The 20,479-nt window shown below is 54.9% G+C and overlaps 1 protein-coding gene across 1 annotated transcript; it reads left to right on the forward strand.

Moving 5' to 3' along the window:
* Nucleotides 1-634: 634 nt before the first annotated feature.
* On the forward strand, nt 635-19,911 carry lah (involucrin repeat protein; the record flags this gene model as incomplete). The annotated part of the gene is made up of 3 exons (XM_002558867.2): nt 635-6,529; nt 6,702-18,272; nt 18,358-19,911. 3 exons carry the CDS (start codon nt 635-637, stop codon nt 19,909-19,911), a joined length of 19,020 nt encoding a protein of 6,339 aa, XP_002558913.2.
* Between the last annotated feature and the right edge of the window lie 568 nt (nt 19,912-20,479).

A 20,479-nucleotide genomic window follows, 5' to 3' on the forward strand; every position in this document is an offset into this window, starting at 1 on the left:
TATATATTGTTGTTAGCGATAGTTAGTAGTTATAGCTAACATTTGACTGTTGTTCTGATATAGGCAATTGAAGCGTACTCTACGCCAAGAAGTATAGAGTAGATAGATCTAGACGGTTTTATTATTCTGTAGATGTATATCTGCAGTATCTACCGAGTACTATAGTGTATACTATACATATGTATACATATGTACTCTACTATGGCTGGATGTGACGAAATGGTCCCAGCCCCATGTTGGTCTGTGCACGATGCTTCACCGCGATTTTGATTCGCTCCACCCGTTGCACAGTTCATCAGCGTTGTGAATCACATTTTTCACTGTCGCATTTTTTTCCAGCAGATCGTCTGCATCTCATCTATACCCCCTAACACGCAGATTCTATCTGATACTCGACAAAATAAGACAAGGTGAGGTTAAGCGCCACAGGTTCAAGCTGAGATCCACTGGGGGCCTTTCCCGGGTACGAGATCCACGGGTCAGCTCCGTTGTTTACTCCCCCAAACAAACCCATAACATTGCATTCTCTCTGACAACTAACACTCCCCCCCCCATACCTTTCCCCCCCATTCCAATCCTTACATTCCTTTTATTCCACATGGTTTACTCCGGCTATCCCAAATAATTGCCCACCATGTTCAAAGCCCTGATGGGCGGGGGCCGCTCGTCCTCATCCGATGTTCGCAGTTCTAAGAGCAGCCGGCGCAAGTCGGAAAAGCACGATAAGTCCGATACAAGATCGATCTCAAGCCGCAAATTCTCACGGGGTGACGACCGTGACCGTGGCCTGGGCGATTTGTCGTCTTATCCGCCGTCAACTTCCCGCAGTAAACGTGGCCCACCTAGCATTGCCGGCGAATCCATCGCATCAACCTATGTAACCGCCGAGCCAGAAGCGATTGATGAATCCGACCGCTACTACATTGAACGCACACCAAAACGCAGAGACAGTGAACGGGAAAGCAAGAGTTCCCGTCGGCACGACCAGGACCGATCCGAAAGTCCAGAGCGCGAGAAGAGAAGGAGCCGCCGAGGTACACAAGATACTCTGGACGATGACTTGGATCGGGAGAGCGACCGTCGCGAGCGTCGTCGCACCCACTCGGGGGATCCGTATGTGCCCCCAATCTCCACAAATATGCCGCCTAGCGCCCCCGGCGCGCAGTTTGCCGCCGAGATTGGCGCCCCGGGATTCTCGCAATTCCCCATGCAATACGACGCTGGGATGCCACCCGCAGGCCATTCGCCAGCGCATGAAGTTCCATATGACCCGCACGTGCAGCAACAATTCCCCGGCCAGTTCCCAGAGCAAGTTGCTGCACCGTACCCGCCGCCCAACCCCGCCGGCGCTGCGGCAGACTACTATGGTGACCAAGGCCAGTCTGTTGAGCACCAGCCCGGTATCCGACCGGCTCGCCCAAGTGTGCTTCCTAATACTCAAGCACACTTGATGGCAGCATCTCCATCAGCTAACCCACCACCAGAGCCTAGTAGCCTTGGTGAAACTGGTGCGGCGGCGGCCTATTTCGACGATAATTTCCATGCCCCGGCACCGCAAGACCAGCCGCCGGAAGTCAGACCGCCGAAACCGTCTAAGCCTTCTAAGCCTTCTTCATCGGGCGTTCTTCCTGCTGCTGCTGTTGGAGCTGCCGCTCATGGAATTGGTGGTATGGTGTCTCACTCGGAGTCGCATTCCCCTCCACAGCACACTACTTCGTACACCCAGCAGGGACAGCCAACGGTACACGACCAGCCAATGGTACATCACGAGCCGATGGAATACGATCAGCCAATGGCAAGCAGCAGCCACAAGCCTCCATCCAAGCCACCCCATTCTCATAGCTTCAGTGAAGGTGTCGGTATTGCGGCTGCAGGTGCTGCAACGGGGTACATGATGGGTCATCATCATCACTCCTCTAGCCCCGAGCACGCACCACAATACGCCTTTGAGCACCACGGGCAATCTTCTCAAGTTGGTGGTATGCTACCGTATGCCCCTGTCCATAACAATGCTTTGTATGCTGCAGGTGCGGGAGGATACGCTGCTCATGCTGCCCACAACCCGGGTTTCTATCCTCATGGACCGAGTGCCCTAGCTTTCCAAGAGCGTCAGCGTGGTGCCATGGAAAGATTTGTTGATTTCTGGCGTGACCCTGAAGCCGTTGGAAGATTCGAGGACTACACGGAAACTATCGGTGTGTGCAAATACTGTTTCCAACCTGGCACGAGCTCCGCCGATGCCCCTCGAAAGCACCATTATTACAGGCGCCGCCGACACTCGCCCGATCGGCGGAGCAGTGGTAGCTCCAGAGTCAGCAAAACCAGCCGATACAACTCCTCCGATGATGAGGGCCGCCGACGGTCAAAGTCCAAGAAATCTTCCTCGTGGCTGCCTGGCGTGCTAGCTGGTTATACGGCCAAGTCACTCTTCTCGAGTAAGGCGTTTGACGATTCTTACAGCCTTCGCTCCGGGCGAGTGGCCTCCCACCACGGAGAAGAAGATGACCGAAGGAGCCGCACCTCTCGTGGCGTGGCCCGTCGTTCTAGCCGCAGTCCTCACAGAGACTACCATACAGGCTCCACGCATGCCTCTCAATCTGGATATTCTCGGCACTCGCGCTCTCGATCGCGGTCTTCCTCCCGATCTGGCCGGCCTTCGTGCCTGAAGGAAGCCGCACTCGGTGCCGCAGTGGGCGGGGCTGCACTGGCTGTTGCGAAGTCCCGTAACCCCTCCCGTAGTCGTTCTCCTGAAAGACGACAATACCGAAAGGATTCATCTTCGTCATCGTCCTTTGTCAATCTTCCAAGGCCTGGCAAGAAGTCCATCGCTGGTGGTATCGGGTCTTTCTTCACTGCTTCTTCCGAGAACAAGAAGAAACGTCATACCAAGAAGCGGAGCGGTTTCTTCTCTTTCAAGAGTGGCTCTTCATCCTCTTCATTGGACAATGATCTTGCATTCGGAGATGGGTTTTCGAGGAAGCCCTCCAAGCTCAAGAAGAAGGGCAAGAAGGGTAAAGATGTCGACACCGCTTTGCTAGAGCTTAGCGACACGGCAACCCGTTTGGCTGGGTCCTCACCCCACGGTCCCGGGCGCAGCGCAGGCCAGATGTACAAAGCTCGATCTCGACAGTCCAACTACTCTACGACAAATGACGAATGGGTTGATGCCGAGTCGGAGGACCAGTCTTCTTCAAGTGTTAGCTCTGCCCTGGCATTCGGAGGAAGCAGTGTTGACTCCTCCTCCGACTCCGCTAGCAGCAAATGGGGCTGGAGATGGGGAAGCAAGAAGGATAAGAAGAAGAAGGACAAGCGTTCGAGTGCTACAAATGCCGCTCTGGTAGCTGGCGCTGGTGCTATTGGAGCCGCTGCAATTTCTTCTGCTCGTGACCATGATAACAACCCCCCAAGCAGATCTGGGAGCCTGCAACATGTTTACCCAATGCCTACTTCCGACCCGTCTCGCTTTGATGTTGCAAAGATGTCCCCGTCTGTATCTGCCGGTGAACCAACGCTCATCCGCCCGGGACCCATTCCCCTTCAACAGCCTCAGCCTTTCACCCCAGTCTCTCAATCTGTGTATACTACCCAGGGAGCTGTTCCGGGATCGATACCAGTGTACAGCGCCCCAGCAGTCCCACCCCTCTTTGCCAATGGAGTTGAACACTTCGAATCGCAGTTCCAAGGCCCTCGTGGTGCAGCATGGGCGCCAGAATCAACGTACGCCGAGCGCCGGAAAGCTCCTCGACGTAGTGATTCCTCCCCTGTTTTCCCCACTCAGGAAACTGCTTCCAGTCTCAAGCGCCGATACACCTCCAAAGACCAAGCCTCCGTGCAATTCGACTTGACGGAAGAGCAAGCAGAAAGGGAACGCCACCTTACTCGTCGTGACAAGAACTACCGGGGCGAATTTTCTGATCAACCAGTTCAACTGATTGACCGAGAAGAAGAGCTGGCCCGCCACGAAACTGAGCGCCGAGAGCACCGTAGAAAGGAGCGCGATGATGAGGAGCACCGGTATGCCGGCGACAGAGGAAAGCACTCCTCATCCTGGGTTGGTGTAGCAGCAGCTGGAGCTGTTGGCACTGCTGCTGCCAGCACTATTCTCTCTCGCAAGACAGACGATGACGAAGCCTCTGAAGCCAGCCAGCGATACAATGAGCGCCGAGAGAAACGCCGGGCCGAGCGAAAGCGCACCGAAGCAGTGGCGGTTACTTCGGTTGTCTCACGGTTCGAGCCCACTCAGCCTATTGATGAAGAAGTGACAACGGCCGAACACCACGAAGACCAGAAGAAAGGATCACCTCGATCTCCCCGTCCCCCACAAGTTTACGATGATTACGCAGAATTTTATGCCCCTGAGGAGCTACGACACAGCCCAGATGACCATGCTCGCAGCCGCCGCTCCACTGATATGCCAACCATTGTGGAGGTAGAGCCCGCTAGCGAACGACGTACACATGAGGAGCCTGCACCTACGGAGGTGGACTATTCCTATGAACCATATCAACACGTGGACCGTCTCCCGTGGCCAGTCCCTGCGCTCAACTTCATTGAGCCCACTCCTCCTCAGAGCGTGAACGGTGGTTCTGTTCGCGACGCTACCTCCCCAACCGCCCCTGTAAATAAATCTTATGATACCAAGCCCCGGGAACGACCAACCGGCTCCCGTGTCTCCTGGGGCGAGCATGAAACTCATGAATACGAGATCCCCTCTTCTTCTGAACAGGATCCCTTTGAGCATGACATTTCCCCTGCCGAAATTTCAGCCAAGGATGTTCCTCTCCCGGCGTCCGAGATAACACAATCCAAGGATATCCCCAGCACATCGCAGTATGGTGCCGATATTGAATTCGCGGCCACAATTGCTGCTGCGACCGCCGCAGCTGGGTTCGATCCCTCCTTGATTACAGACGACCCATCCTATCACACCCGCACTTCCCCTCCTGGGTCGGAGGGTGAACACACATTTACCTCACCCTGGTCTGCATCGGCTCGGAATGAGCCCCGCGGCTTCGTCGAGGGCGAGCTCGAAGAAATTGACCCCAAGTCTACTAAGGATATTACTTCCGCTCCTGAGCACGTATCCCAAGACAAAGATGAGCTTTTCTTCGACGAGCCGGAATCCTTCTCAAGAGATCGGGATATTTCTTCGGGCCGCCGTGACAAGTCCTCGATTGCCCATGAGGTTATCGAGCAGCTGAATGGCAAATATGGCAAGCGCGACCGTACCGCTTCCCCCGAGAAAGACGTAGACGTGTTCTCGATGCCTGGTGGCTTTGATACAGCCGAGCCTAGAGACTTGGCTGATGCTAGATCCGTGGCGTCAGCGCCGGCACCTGTTGCCATGGACCCAGAGACCCCGACCAAGTCCAAGTCAAAGAAGTCGAGGCGGAGTGGTGATGTCTTTGATCTCCCCGAGTTCCAGGAGCGGGAACTCGCTGAGTCTTCAGACTTGAAGGATGAGCCATCGAGGTCCCGCAAGTCCCGGCGCAGCGGCGAAGACTTCGAGATTTACGAGTCACGGGAGGCGTCTCCATCTCAGGATAACTCTTATTCTGTTGTCTCTGCCCCTGTCTCGAAGGACGAAACATCCAAGTCCAAGTCCAGGAAATCCAGAAGGAGTGGTGATGACTTGGGCAGTGCTGAATACCCGGAGTCAGCGCTTGCCGAGTCTCGTGACGATTCTTTCTCTGTTATCTCTGCTCCTGTTTCGAAGGACGAGACATCCAAGTCCAAGTCCCGCAAGTCTCGACGGAGCGGCGATGACTTCGAGATCTACGAGTCACGCGAACCATCTGAATCTCGGGATGATACCCGTTCGGTTACCTCTACTCCTGCCGGCATAGAGTACGAGTCGTCGAAGTCCGGGAAATCGAGACGCAGTGGATATGATTTCGACCCACGTCTTGATGCTGAAGCCGCTCCTGACGACGTGGAAGGCGGCGAGGAGAAGAAGCGACGTCGCAAGCGCCGATCCAAGCATGAAAGTGATACTTTCTCTGTTGATGACGATGCCCGCTCCGCCATTACGGACATCGGAGATGAGAAGTCTGAGCGTCGCAAGCATCGCCACCGCTCTTCCCGGGAAACTGACGTTGATGACAATGCCTCCATAACCTCTTCTCCAGCTCGGATTGACGAATCCCGGGAGAAGCGCCGAGGCAAGGACGAGAAAGAAAAGAGCGGAGGCTTTTTGCGAGGTATCTTTGGCTCACAAGTGTCGGCCCCAGCTGAGCGTGTTCGGTCTGACCATTCTCGTTCTTCCTCGTTGGACAAGCGCTCATCCCGCGAAGCCATATCTGAAATTGGTGTGGATGATGAACGCCGTCGCCATAAGAGGCGTTCTTCTAAGCATCGCAGCTCCAGCAATGGCGATGAATTGGACCGCTACATGTCGGACAAGGAGAAAGGCACTCAAGATGACACAAATCTGGAGGAGTACAGGTCCAGTAGACAGCAAAAGGAAGAGCGTCGTCGTCATCGGTACGAGGAAATCGTGGATTCAGGAAGAAACCGGGAATCTGAGAAGGTATAGCATCTGAACTTTTCTTTTTACTTATGTTGTGATTTTGATTGTACACTTTATTGTCCCATATAGTTTCCCTTTTCGCTGGTGGATCTGACCAGCTTGCACAAAAACCACAAAACCTGAACAAAAAAAGAAATGTACTAAGCTTTTATTGGTTTTATTCCATGTGCAGGACGGATATAGTGACAACTTCGACGATCAATCTTTATTAAGGAAGCGCCCTGAAATTCTAGCGGCGGATGAGCGCGAAGAATATGGTGCTTCTTCATGGCTTCCAGCATCCGCGGTTAGCGCAGCTGTTGTTGCAGCAGCATCGGGACTGAATGAGACCCCACAGCAGAGGCCTCGGAGCCAATCCACCTCACCCCCAGCCACAGAGAAGACACTCGACCTGACCCCGAAGTCTCTGAGCCGCCCCGCTTCACCTGAAACAAGCCACCCGCAGGGGTCCCGATCCCCCAAGCAACGCCGACACTCCGTGGCCAAGTCCACCACTGAATCACCCACAGCTGTGCCTCTCCACTTCCGCCGGCCCCCAACTTCCCCAGGCCTTTCGCGCGCAGTCCCTGTTGAACAACCCGCCCCTATCGCCTCCCCAGGCTCGCCAAGCCAGCAACGCAACCGCCGGCCCGGGTCAGTCGAGTTCCGAAACTCGCGTGAAATCCGCCCTCTATGGCTCGTCGAGCGTCACAGTTTGACCAAGGGCGAGCCCGAGACCGAGGAGCCCCTGCCATCGCTCCCATCCAGCAAGACATCCTCCCGGGTCCCGTCAATAGAGGATCTGAAATCCCTCCGTGACGACGACGGTCTCAAGAGCTGGGAGCATGTGGATCTGAGTCACTCAATCACGGGAAACCAGCGGCCAACCGGTCTGACCATTTCAACTGAGCAAGCGAACGAAAGCCATAGTGGAGACGTTGATCTCCTCGGCTCGCAGCAGGCCACGCCTACCGCTGAACACTTCCAGGATGCCGAGTCCAGGAAGGAGAGGCCAAGATACGAATTCCACTCTCCCTCTGAGCTTCTGCGGGACCCCACCGCTCTGGACGAGCTGCCTCCTTCACCTACGCTGGACGCCCTGCCTTCTGCAGAGGGCTCTCTTGTTGGCGTCGGCTCTAGGGAGCAAGAAACCCAGCGTGCGCTTGACGCTCTTGAGGGCGTGTCCCGCCCTCAGTCTGAGTCGGAAACCCCAACCCAAGACAACAATTCGTTGTCCAGCGCCGCTGCGGAATTTGCCAAGGGCGCTGGCTTCGCCGGTGTTGTCGATGCCGTTGCCATTGCCGCTGCCAGGGAGCATGATCAGTCTCGCGCCTTGCCTGGAGATGAACTCGCCAAGCCCCGTAGTTTCGGCGATATTGTCGATGCAGCGGTTGCCGCTGACGGTTCCTCCCACGACCATGACAAGGCACCTGTCCACGAGGAGGCGCTCAGTGAGCCCGTTACTGCTATTGAGGAGACTGCTCCTGCTCCGCTTGAGCCTGTCCACCCAGAGATGGAGACAGCCAAGGAATCTGTGCCTGAATCGACTGAACAACCTGTTCAGTCTTCAGATCGTCAAGCTCAGCCCGAGACAGAAGTCGCTCCCGACGAGAGCGCCCAGTCTTCTAAAAAGAAGAACAAAAAGAAGAAGGGCAAGAAGAACCAGGCCCAAGATGTAGAACTGGGAGGTCCCGAGGAACCCCTCGCGCAGGAAGAACTGTCCAAGGAGCCGGTGGAGGAGCCTGCTATGGACACGCCTACGGTCGAAACTGTTTCTGCTGAGCCCGAGGTTTCTGTCCCCGAGCAATCCGAGCCGGTTGAGGCATCCCGTGAGCTTGGACCTGGGACTGGGGCTGATGAGCCTGTGGTCGAAGGTGCCCCTGTTGAGTCAGCGCCTGTCGAGAGCGCTCCGATTGAGCCCGAGGTTGCCAATCCCGAGCAACTTGAGGCTGAGCCTATCGAGGCTTCCCGTGAGGTTGAGATTGAACCTTCGGTTGAAGCCGCTCAAGAACCGGGAGTTGTTACCGCCCCCGAGGCCGAGTCTACTGAGGTGCCGCCTGCTGAAACCGAACTGGCCGAGGACGCTGCATCTTCGACTAAAAAGGCTAAGCGCGACAAGAAAAAGCAGAAGAAGAAATCTAAGAACGAATCGACTTCCGAAGAGCCTACAGATGATAATGTGGTTGCCCAGCCTCAGGATGATACTTCTGCCTCCAAGGAGATTGAAGGCCAACAAGAAGACAGCGCACATGCGCCTTCCGAAGAGATTGTGGCTACGCCCTTGCCGGAGGAAATGGTTACTTCTACTGAATCTACCGAGAGCACCCCTGACCAGACTGCCACCTCATCTGCTGCCATTGATGCAGAGCAAGCTCGAAGTCATCCTGAATCTGGAGAGCTGGTTGAGCCTGTCGAACAGGTATCTACCGAAGAGCCAGTTTTACCTGTCTCCGAAGGTCCCAGCGTGCCCATTGAGCTGACCCCGGAACCTGCTTTCACTGATGCCAATGAAACACCAATTACCAGTGCTACTCAACCGGAAGCGGAGGAAGTATCCCGCAGCCTGGAACAGATTGAGAAGCCAAGTGAAGAGTCTACGCCAGAGGCCCCTCTTGATAACACCACGCCTGAAATTACTGAAACACCCAAAGAAGACACCGAAGGCGAAGACAACTTCGAAGAGGCTGTCGAGGAACAGATTCCACAGCCTGCCGAAGAAAAGGAGCCTCCCGTCGAGGAACCTCCCGTCGAAGTGGCTACAGATGCCCCCGCAGAGGCTTCGGAAACTAAGGCGGAGAAGCGGAAAAACAAGAAAAAGAAGAATCGCAAGTCCACTGCCGTCGAAGAAACTGATATTTCCACTGAAATGCCCGCTCCCGAGACTGAATTGCCTCCAGAAAGAAAAGAGCCCGAACCTGAGCAGTCAGCTGTTGTCGAACCTGCGGATACCCAATCCCTTCCAATTGGCGGTGAAGCCTTACCTTCTGATCCTGAACATCTTGAACAGCCTACCAAGGATGTTGATCAGCCCATCGAAACTACCATTGAGGAGTCTGCAGCTACCCAGGAGCAGGAGCAAGCTCCATTGGAGGCCGCTGTGGATGCAACACCTGCTGTGACCGAACCAGTGGATCCCGCGGGGCCATCTGATGAACTGTCGCAGCCAGCTGTCGTCGAGGTCCAGCCTGATGCTAAACTCCCTGCTGAGGAGGCTTCTCGCGAAATCCCAGAGCCTTCTGCCGTTGAGACTCAACCTGAAGCCGAAGTTCAAGCCGAACCTCAACCTGAAGTTGCAGCCGAGCCTGAAGTCGCCTTGACTGCGGCTCAGAAGAAGAAGGCTAAGAAGAATAAGAAGAAGGGCAAGCAGAGTGATTCTTCTATTCCTGACGAGAAGCCTGCTGAGTCTACCTCGCCGGCACCTGAAGCTGAGACTGCCGCTGAGGAGATAGCCAAGGAAACCCTTCTTGCCACCGAAGACACACCGGTGGTTGCACCTCCTCAAGAAAGCGAGATGGAGGTGCCCGTCAAGGTTGAACAATCGATTGAGCCCGAGCAACTCCCTGAGACTGAGCAAATTCCTGAGGATTTGCCGGCCCTGGATGAAGCTTCCCCTGAGCCTCTTCCGGAACCAATGGCAGAGGTAACAGAGACACAGACAACCAAAGAAGAGTCCAACGCACCAGGGGAGGAGCCCAAAGCCGAAGAGTCTCCCGCTGAGCCAGAGGTCCCTATGACCGCCGCGGAGAGGAAGAGGGCCAAGAAGGCGAAAAAGAAGCAGCAAAAGGAGCAGGAAGAGAGCATTGGCTCTATTGCTGAAGATACCAAGCCCGTCGAGACCGTGCCTGCGCCCGATGCTGAATCCGCTGAGCCAAGCAAGGATATTGCGCCCGCAGCGGAAATTGATAATGTTGCTCCAGCGGACTCGTCTGCGCCTGTGTCTTCCGAGCCTGCTGAGACTGAACAGGATGTTGCGCCAACATCTACAACCGAGCCGGAGGCAGCTCCAGTCACCGAAGATACTCCTCTGCCAACCGATCCTGAATCTATCGAGCCCACGAAAGGCATCGAGGCTCCCGCTAAGGCTGAGCCACCGGTAAAAGACGCTGCCCCATCGCCAGAGATTGGGGCAACCGAAGTTGCTGCCGATGTTCCACTTGTATCGGAAGAAGCGGCCGCTCCTGTCGATGTGCCCCAAGACCTTGACCAACATAACGATGTCGTCAAGGCAGAGGAGCCGAAGAGCGAGGATCTGACTCCAGCGCCCACGCAAGAGGCCTCGGCTGATGCTCCAGAGACCGATGCCCCTAAAGCACAAGAACAATCTCCCGAACCCGAGGTTCTAATGACTGCTGCCGAGAGGAAGAAGGCCAAGAAAAACAAGAAAAAGCAGCAGAAACAAGAGGCTGTGCAGCTTGACGAGCAGCCCACGCGTGAGGCTGAGCCTACTTCTGCTGAGGAAAAGAGTGTCGAACAATCCGGTGACATGTTGCCTGAGAGTGAGCCCACACCTACTGCAGAAACTGCCGCAGGTGTTGATGACCCCACGGAACCTGAGGCAGCCAGCGACCTCGAAGCCGAGACCAAGCCTGAAGAGGAACAACTTCAGGATGTGGCAAAACTCGACTCCGAAGTTGTTCCCGGGGCTCCGGCAGACGAGGCTATTTCTACCCCCGAGACTGCTGAACAAGCTATTGATGTTCAAGATGGGAACAAAGAAACCGCCCCAGAGCCTACAGTTGAAGTTCCTGCTTCCACGGAAGACCCCCAGGAAGCACAGAAGCTTGATTCAGCCATCAGCGAGGAGCTTGCTTTAGAGAAGTCTCTCGATGACAAGCCCACAGAGTCTACATCAGAGCCAGTTGCAGAGGAGACCCAGCCCACGGAGTCAGCAAGTCCAGTCGTGGAGCAGGTTGAAGATGAACAGGCGGCAACTTCTTCTAAGTCGAAGAAGAAGAATAAGAAGAAGAAGCGCCAATCAGTTGCCGCTGATGAAGAGCAGCCTGCACCCGCCGAGGAAGAGGTCAAGCCTGCACCTACCGAAGAGGAGCCTACACCTGTGCCTGCTGAAAACGAACCCACTGAGCCGGCACCATCTCAAGAGCTTGAACAGCCTTCTTCCGGCAAAGATGCGGATACTCCTATGGTGACGGAAGAGGCACCTAAGGCCGGAGAGCCCGTCATGGACGAGACCACACAGCCAGAGGCCCCTGCCGATACAGCCGCCACTGAGGCTGCTGCAGAGGCAGCAATGACTCCTGCTCAGAAGCGGAAGGCCAAGAAAGACAAGAAAAAGCGCCAATCAGTTGCTGTTCAAGAGGAGCAGCCTGCTGCCGCTGAGGAGGAATCTAAGGCTGCCCCTGTTGGGGAAGAGGTCAAGGCTGCACCCGAAGAGGAGCCTACACCCGTGCCTGCGGAAAATAAACATACTGAATCCTCCTCTCAAGATCTTGAACAACCCTCTCCAGAAAAAGACGCTGAGACCCCTATTGTGATGGAAGAGGCGCCCAAGGCTGAAGAGACCACGCAGCCAGAGGCCCCTGCCGATGCCGCTGCCACCGAAACCGTTGAGGAGGCAGCAATGACTCCTGCTCAGAAGAAGAAGGCCAAGAAAGACAAGAAAAAGCGTCAATCAGTAATTGCTGAACAGGAACAGCCTGCCTCTGTTGATGAGCCCAAGCCTGAACTAGCCGAGGAAAAGGCCACGCCTACACCAGCCGAAGAGGATCCCACGCCTGAGTCCGGTCAGGAAGAGCTTGTTGAGCCTACACCGACTCAGGAAATTGAACAGTCCGCTGTCGAAAAAGACGTGGAGTCTCCTATTATGACAGAAGAGGCGCCTAAGGCCGAAGAGATCATGCAGCCAGAGGCCCCTGCCAATGCAGCTGCCACCGAAGCCCTTGAAGAGGCAGCAATGACTCCTGCTCAAAAGAAGAAGGCCAAGAAAGACAAGAAAAAGCGCCAATCAGTAATTGCTGAAGAGGAACAGCCTGCCTCTGTTGATGAGCCCAAGCCTGAATCCGCCCAGGAAGAGCCCGCTAAGGCTGAGTCGACCCGGGACACCGAGCATTCAACTGTCGACAAAGATGCGCAGGCTCCTGTTATGGCAGAAGAAGCGCCTAAGGCGGAAGAACCGTCTCCAGAAGAGGCCACGCAGCCAGAGGGCCCTGCCGATGCAGCTGCTACCGAGGCCGCTGTCGAGACTCCTGCGGAGGAGGCAATGACTCCTGCCCAGAAAAGGAAGGCCAAGAAAGACAAGAAAAAGCGCCAATCGGTGATCACTGAAGAGGAACAGCCTACGCCTGTTGAGGAGCCAACGCCCGAATCCGTTCAGGAAAAGCCCACTGAGCCTGAGTCGACGCAGGAAATCGAACAGCCCACTCTTGACGAGGCTGCGCAGACTCCTATTATAACAGAAGAAGAAGCGCCTAAGGTCGAAGAACCTTCTCTCGAAAATGTCACGCCACAGGATGCTCCTGCTGATGCAGCTGCTACCGAGCCCGCTACGGAGGAGACAATGACCCCAGCTCAGAAAAAGAAGGCTAAGAAGGACAAGAAAAAGCAACAAAAATCTGTTGCTTTCGACGAGAATGCCACTCTGACTGAAGACCCCAAGCCAGAGCAGGATACATCTACACCTGAAGAGAAGGTTGAATCTCGGGATGCTCCGGCTGACTTGATTGTCTCGGAAGAATCAGCCAAGGAGTTGCCAGTGACCGAAGAAGCCGCCGAGCCTGCGCCTGAAGCGGACATCTCGGAGACGAGGGAAGAGCCCGCTTCCTCGGAAGAAAGCAAGGACACCACTGAGCATGAGCCAACCTCAACTACTGCGCCCGACACCCCAGTTCCTAGCGAAGTCAAGGAGCCAGAGTCCGCAGCGGCGTTACCAGAGCACCCGGAACAAGATGCCCAGACTCCCCCGGAGTTCCAGAACCCGAGTGCACAAGAGCCCGAAGTTGCCTTGACTGCGGCGCAGAGGAAGAAGGCGAAGAAAAACAAGAAGAAGGGCAAGTCTGTGGACTTAGCCGACAACGCCCCTTCTGCCACAGACGCAGTGCAGGAATCTGAGCCTAAATCTGAGCCTGTTGTTCAAACTTCCACAGATACTCCAGCTGAGACCCCGGAGTTGCAAGATACTCCAGCCTCTGAGCTAGCGCTGCCCGCAGAAGGTCTCGAGCAAGACAATACCATCGAGCCCGAGGCTCCCAAGGCCGAGGAGCACGAGACAACGGAAGCCGTATCCGACGATGTGACGAAAGAGGAAACCCCTGAAGCCAAGAAGACCGACAACGAACCCCCGGCGACTGAAACAATTCTCGATGCTGAGCCAGCTCCCTCCCAGGAAGTAGAGGCAGTTGCCTCTTCTCCTACCGAACCGACCGAAGAAGCCGGCATGTCAGCCAAGGAGCGACGCAAAGCTGCCAAGAAAGCGAAGAAGCGCCAGTCTAAGAATGTCGACGCCGATACCGACGCCGCAACATCCGATCCGCCTTCTGCCCCAGCAACCGAGCCTACCGCACCCATTGAAGCGGCCGACAGCGTTGAAAAAGTCCTGACCTCTACGGACACAGACGCCCCTGGACTCTCAGCCGTACCGGCGTCCTCGCCTGCGGAACATGACGGTAAAGAACATCAGTCCCACGGCATAGAAACTTACGACGCCACGGCGCAAGATACGACCTCGACTGATAAAGACATGTCTTCGCAGGTAGAGCAGACGCCGATAGAGAGTCCTTTTTTAGATTATCCTCCCCAGCCCGTGCTTGAGCGTTCAGTTGATTCCGGCGAGCTGGCGGAGGTAAATGCTCAGCAGGAGGGTGATGTTGCCCTTACTGCACCGGAGCGAGAGGGGGAGATGGTTGAGCCTGCCCCCCTGGAGGAGATGAAGCTGGTTGGTGATAGTGAGAATGTTGAGGAGAAATCGACTGTGCCGGAAGCAGGCGATCTCTCCACGGAGAAGGAGATTGAAGAGATGCCTGTGGATGTGCCAATTGATGTTGTTCCTGAGGCACAGATACAGGAATCCCCTGTGGAGGAAAAAGCTTCTGAGGCAGCTGTCTCGAAGAAGCACAAAAAGAAAAACAAAAACAAAAACAAGGATATAAAGCAAGAGGAGGAAGCTGCAGTACCTGAGCCTGCGAGCTCTACTGCAGAGGACAAGGAGCAGTCGGAAGCTGGGCCTTCGGTTGAGGCCGAGATCCAGCCAGAGGTAAAGGAAATCATTGAGCCTGAGCCCATTGCCGTGGCCGAATCAGTGCCAATTCCAGAGGAGCAACAACCAGATCAACTGCAGGACATTGAAGAGACTGCCGCTGTCCAGACAACTGAGGACGTTGATGATACCAAGGAGATCAATGTCCCAGAAGCCGAGGCCGCTGCTCCTCCTACCGAAGACACCACGCAGCCAGAGGCCCCTGTCGATGTAGCTGACATCGAGGCCACTGAAGATGCATCAATGACCCCTGCTCAGAAGCGGAAGGCCAAGAAGGACAAGAAGAAGCAACGACAATCAATTATTGCTCAAGAACCCGAAGCAGAGGCCCAGCCTGAGGAAAAGACAGCACCCGAGGCGGCTGAAACTTCTGCCCAAGAGGCTGGGATTACAACAGAGGCAGCGCCTGGCGAAATTGTCACGCAAGATGAGGCTGTTCCTAGCGCAGAGGAGCCCACAGCGCAGCCTATCGATGCCATCCAGGAGGCCGCCAAGGACCCTGTAACGCCCTCTGAAGACACTGAGCAGCATGTTCTAAGCCAAGAAATTGAGAATGGAGAGCGTTCTCTCGAGCTTCCTTCCACTGAATCCAAAGTCGAGGAAGGAGACAAACCGACCGAGCAAGCTGCCGCAGCCCCGGCGGAGAACCCAGATGACGAGCAATCTAGCAAAAAAGGGTTGCCTGAAGCCGGCCCCGAGCCTGAAGGGGAATCGGCGACTGTCCCCAAGAAGATGAGCAAGAAAGAGAAGAAGAAGGCCGCCGCCGCTGCCGCCGCCGCCGCCCTTGTCAAGGAAGAAAAGCTCGCTGAGTCACAACCTGAACCCAAGGAGGCCTTGGTCAGCACTCCACAAGCTCCAGAGGAAGTCGTAGACCAGTCTATGGTTCAAGAGCCGCAATCCTCAGAGACTGAAGACAAGCCTCCGCCTGAAGCCGAAAAGAACCCGGATGAAATTACAGGTTTGCCCGCTTCTAGGCTGAAAGAAGATGTTCTAGAGCAGCCTGCTGAGGCTCTCGATTCTACCGAGCCCCTCGAATCTGAGGTCAAACTGGAGGAGTCTACAAAAGAGCTAGCCGAAGAGCCAGCTGCCGCTGAAACTATTACTCGGAAAATGTCAAAGAAGGACAAGAAAAGAGCCAAAAAGCAAGCCCAAGAAGAAATAATTGAGCCGACTTCGCCTCCGACCGAGGATCATGCTCGTACCACACAGCCTGCAACTGCAGAGGCTGTTCCTGAACCGGGGACAACTGTTGTGGTTCCAACTGAACTTGTTTCTACCACCGAGCCTGTAACTACGGAGACTGCTATCGAACCAGAAGCGACTCTCAAAGAGACCCCAACGGAGACTGTTCCTGGGGGTGATTCGATTCCTTCGGAAGAGACCCAAGATGCTCCCAAGGCCGAGGCTGAAAGCATCGAGCCACCCGCTATTGAGGGCTTTAGCACCGTATCCGAAGACAAGCAACCCCCAGAAAGCGAGAAAAATGAAGCAGTCATTTCTCTTGGTACACTCGATACGCCCTCGCCCGTGGAACCCACTGACCAGAATACCAACAATGAGCCCCTTGACCTCGAGCGTCCTGCAGAGAAGAACGATAAGAAAGATGAAGCTCTTGTTGTGGCCGATTCGCAGAACCTTGAGAACGCAGCTGTGGATCAACCAGTACAACCTGAAGTGATGCCGGCCATGTCCAAGAAGATGTCGAAGAAGGACAAGCGCAAGGTCAAGAAGAATGCCGGCATCACCGAAGAAGTCTTGGCTCAACAACAAGAGCCTCAGGCTGATGTGGCTGAGTTGCCCACAGAATCAGAGGTCCAGCCGGCAGAGCCTGCGGCGGAGAAAGAGATCCACCAGGAACCTGAACATTCTGCAGAAGCTCAACCTTCATTGGAGCGAGAGTTGCCGATTGAGACTCCCGCTTCAATTGAGAATGAGCCTATACCAGACCCAGGAGTTCAGGTTAAGCCAACGCAACCCGATGAAGAGCCCGTCGTCAGCGAGGAGGTTCCTCTCTCACGCAAGGCCTCGAAGAAGAAGGCCAAGAAAGCCCAAAAGGCCAACAAATCCCTGGATGCTGAGGCACTGGCTGAAAACACGATCGCGGATCACCACACTACCATTGTGCCGTTTGAAGAGGACCAATCCAAGGCAGAGGGCCTGGAAGTGCCAGACGAAAAGTCCGCCCAAGACGAAGAAGACTGGCCCGCAATTGACTGGCAGGCCAAGTTTGAAGAGTCCCAGCGATCAAGGGAAGCGGACCCTGAACCTGAGCCGGACATTCCAGCTCCCGAGCCGGAGATTATTGGAGAATTTGTTGATTCATCATTCCGCGAAGTTTCGCAAGATGCAAACGAAGCTACGGAGGAAGATGCTTGGGCCTTGCCAACGAGCAAAAAAGACAAGAAGAAGGCCAAGAAGAACAAGAAGCAGTCACAGCAAACTCCCCCGGAAGCCGAGGGACCTTCACTGGAACCCTTCAACGACATAGAGATCGAGCCACCTGCCCGGACAACTACTCCCGGTGGATCTAAGATTGCCAACTTATTTCCCGGCCTCGAGCGTGGGGGATTCCGGCGATCAGCTTTGGACCAGCAACCACGGTCGCTAAAAGATAGTGCTGAGGAAGAGACAACAGCGGACTTGGAAGCGAATCGCGATGTCGCGATCCCTGTCTTGGAAGCACCCCCAGCGACCACTGAAACCAAAGAAATTCCCCGCGATTTTACCTCGGAGCTGCCTAGCAGCCTCGAAAGACAAATTGAATCTACAATCTCGGAGCTGAAAGCTCACTCCGAAACTCCTACTGCTACGGAGCATGGATCAATCAGGGAGCCAGAACTTCCGCCGGAGGGCGACAAGTCCAAGGATATGCCATCGTCATTGTCAATGGAACCCTCTGATGAGCGGACTCGTCCCACTGAACCTTCTTCTCCTACGCGCCTTCCGCCCCGGGAAGAAGCTGGAAAGGAACTGTGTGAATTACGCCGATCACCATCAATCCATGGACGGCACCAGCACACACCCAGAACCTGGAGCTTGGAAGAACCCTCTCTACCAGCTCTGCGTGCCCCGTCCCCTCCTCGCTCGCTCTTCGGAGGACCGACCGACGATTATGTGCGACCCCGGACTCCGCTTGATACAATTGCGGAACAAGAACCACGGGATGGCCAAGGAGCAACCATGGCTCGTCGCGGGACGCCCCGTCTGGAGATGAAGCCCGAGCATGTCTTACCTCGACCTCAGACACCTGTCCGGAAATTTACAGACAATGCCTTTGATCGAGAAGCTTGGCCTAAAGAGAACAAAAAAGGCGAGGGGTTCAAACCCGAAATTTTAAAAACGCCTGAGCAAGGGATGCCAATTCTGAAGCCCAGCACCAGCAGCGGAAAATTACGTCGTACAAATCGCAGTATTAGCGGCGATCTGCGGGCGGCTAGTCGAGCGCTAGATTCCCAGCCTTCGAATCTCGATCTCGATCAGCTCCCGTCTTCCTCCTCTTACGACCCCGTCACCGACAAGGGCAAACGTCCGTTGCGAAATATGTCGGATGTCTATGTAAGTCATTAATTTATTGCTTTTTATTTGCCATTGTTTGTCATTGTCATTGTTGTTTTGTTGTTTTGTTTACTAACTTCCACAGGAGGGATGGGGTGAGACGCCCAGTTCCCCACGGTCGCCCAGCCGACCGCCTAGTGTCCGCCGCCGTCGCAGCATGCAACACTTGCAAGACATCGAAACCCGCCTCGACCAGCTCATCTCCGAAAACCGCCTACTGATCGCCGCCCGCGATGAGGCCGAAGATAAGCTACGGAATACCACTGTCGCTCGTCGAAAGAGCGACCGTGCGCTCAACACCCGCGACGGAGATCTGCGCGATCGGGAATCGGAAGTGGAACAATTGAAGAACTCGGTGGAATGGCTGCAGAAGGAGATCTCTCGTCTGACCCAAGAGAACGAGGGCCTGACCGCATCCAACTCTGCTCTCGCCGCCGCCCACGCAGCCGAGGTCAACTCCGTACGCGAGTCGTCCACACGTGAGCTTGCCGACTTGCAGTCGCAACACAATCAACTCTCGTCCCAGATAGAGGATCGCGTTCGACAAGAGATTGAGTCAGCTCTTGCACAAAAAGACATTGAACTGCGCCGTCTGCGCACCGAGCTTGAGGAGGCCCGTGATAAAGTGAAGGAGCTCCAACAACAAATCGCGGCCTCGGTACACGACAATGCCCTTGTCTTCCGCGATGAAGAGTACTTCGATGCTGCCTGCCAGAAACTGTGTGGCCATGTCCAATCTTGGGTCGTGCGCTTCTCTAAGCACAACGATAAGCGTCGCTGTCGCCCACTCAGTGAACTGCAAGACGAGAAGATCGCTGACCGCTTCGACAACGCTCTCCTCGACGGCTCCGATCCCGATGCCTACCTGTCCGACCGTGTCCGCCGCCGCGATGTCTTTATGTCGGTTGTCATGACAATGGTCTGGGAATACATCTTCACCCGTTATCTCTTCGGCATGGACCGGGAGCAACGTCAAAAGCTCAAGTCTCTTGAGAAACAATTGGGCGAGGTTGGCCCAGCCCGTGCTGTGCACCGCTGGCGAGCCACCACTCTCACACTGCTGTCCCGGCGACCGGCCTTTGCTGCGCAACGTGAGAGCGATACGGAGGCTGTTACTCTGGAGATCTTCCAAACCCTATCGCGGATCCTCCCTCCCCCGTCGCATGTTGAATCCCAACTCCTCGATAACCTCCGTAAGATCATGCGGGTAGCAGTCAACTTGTCCTTGGAGATGCGCACCCAGCTAGCTGAATTCATCATGCTGCCGCCTCTGCAGCCGGAATATGATACCAATGGCGACCTTGCCCGCCAAGTATACTTCAACGCCGCCCTGATGAATGAGCGCAGTGGTCTGACAAATGACAACGGCGAGCTCGAAGCCCAACAGTCCATTGTGCGCATTGTGCTCTTCCCTCTTGTTGTCAAAAAGGGCAATGATGTGGGCGAGGGTGATGACGAGGTTGTCGTCTGCCCCGCCCAGGTCCTCGTTGCCCGCCCCAGCAAAGACAAGAAAGTATCAAGGATGATGAGCGGCGACCGCATGTCCATCGATCCTACCAGGTCGGTCCACAGCATCGTTCAAAGTATCACTCACAGTGTGGCACCGTCATCTATGATGGACATGAGCAATGTGATCTGAGGCGTCCCACTCTGATCATGATTGCTCCCATCTTTACATGCGTGTCTTGCTACATCCTTGCTCTTATTGTCTAATATTTGTTTTCTTCTCTCGCCGGTTGATATGGTGTCTGGGTCATTTAGCGTAACGGTCATTGCGAGGCCGATGACTGTGAATATGTGGAGTTATTTGTTTCTATTTTCCTGTTTCTATTTGATTTTATCATGTGTTCTAAGACAATGCGTCAGCCCGATGTGTATTTGCCATGGCTTTGATGCCTTATGAGTGATGACCTGTACTTCTGGTATGGCAATGTAATAATCTATTTCCACTTTATTTTCTACTTCTCTCCACTTAACTGTCTCTTGCAATGTATTATTCCTTGTGTATCTTCCAAGGCTGGGAGATCACAACCTTTCTCCTTTCAAAAACATCACTACCACTACTTTCGTGGAGCCTATGACGGTGTTTTTGTTTCCAGCCTTCTCTTGTGTTTACCTTTTGACTTACCCTCCATTCATCTTCAACTCACCTTGCACCCATCCTTCTATCACATCGGCTCCTTCACAGCCCCGAAAATACCCGGGGC

This window comes from Penicillium rubens, assembly GCF_028828025.1.
Source record: "Penicillium rubens strain IBT 27055 chromosome Unknown utg000002l_segment0_segment0, whole genome shotgun sequence".
In the NCBI taxonomy this organism is placed as follows: domain Eukaryota; kingdom Fungi; phylum Ascomycota; class Eurotiomycetes; order Eurotiales; family Aspergillaceae; genus Penicillium; species Penicillium rubens.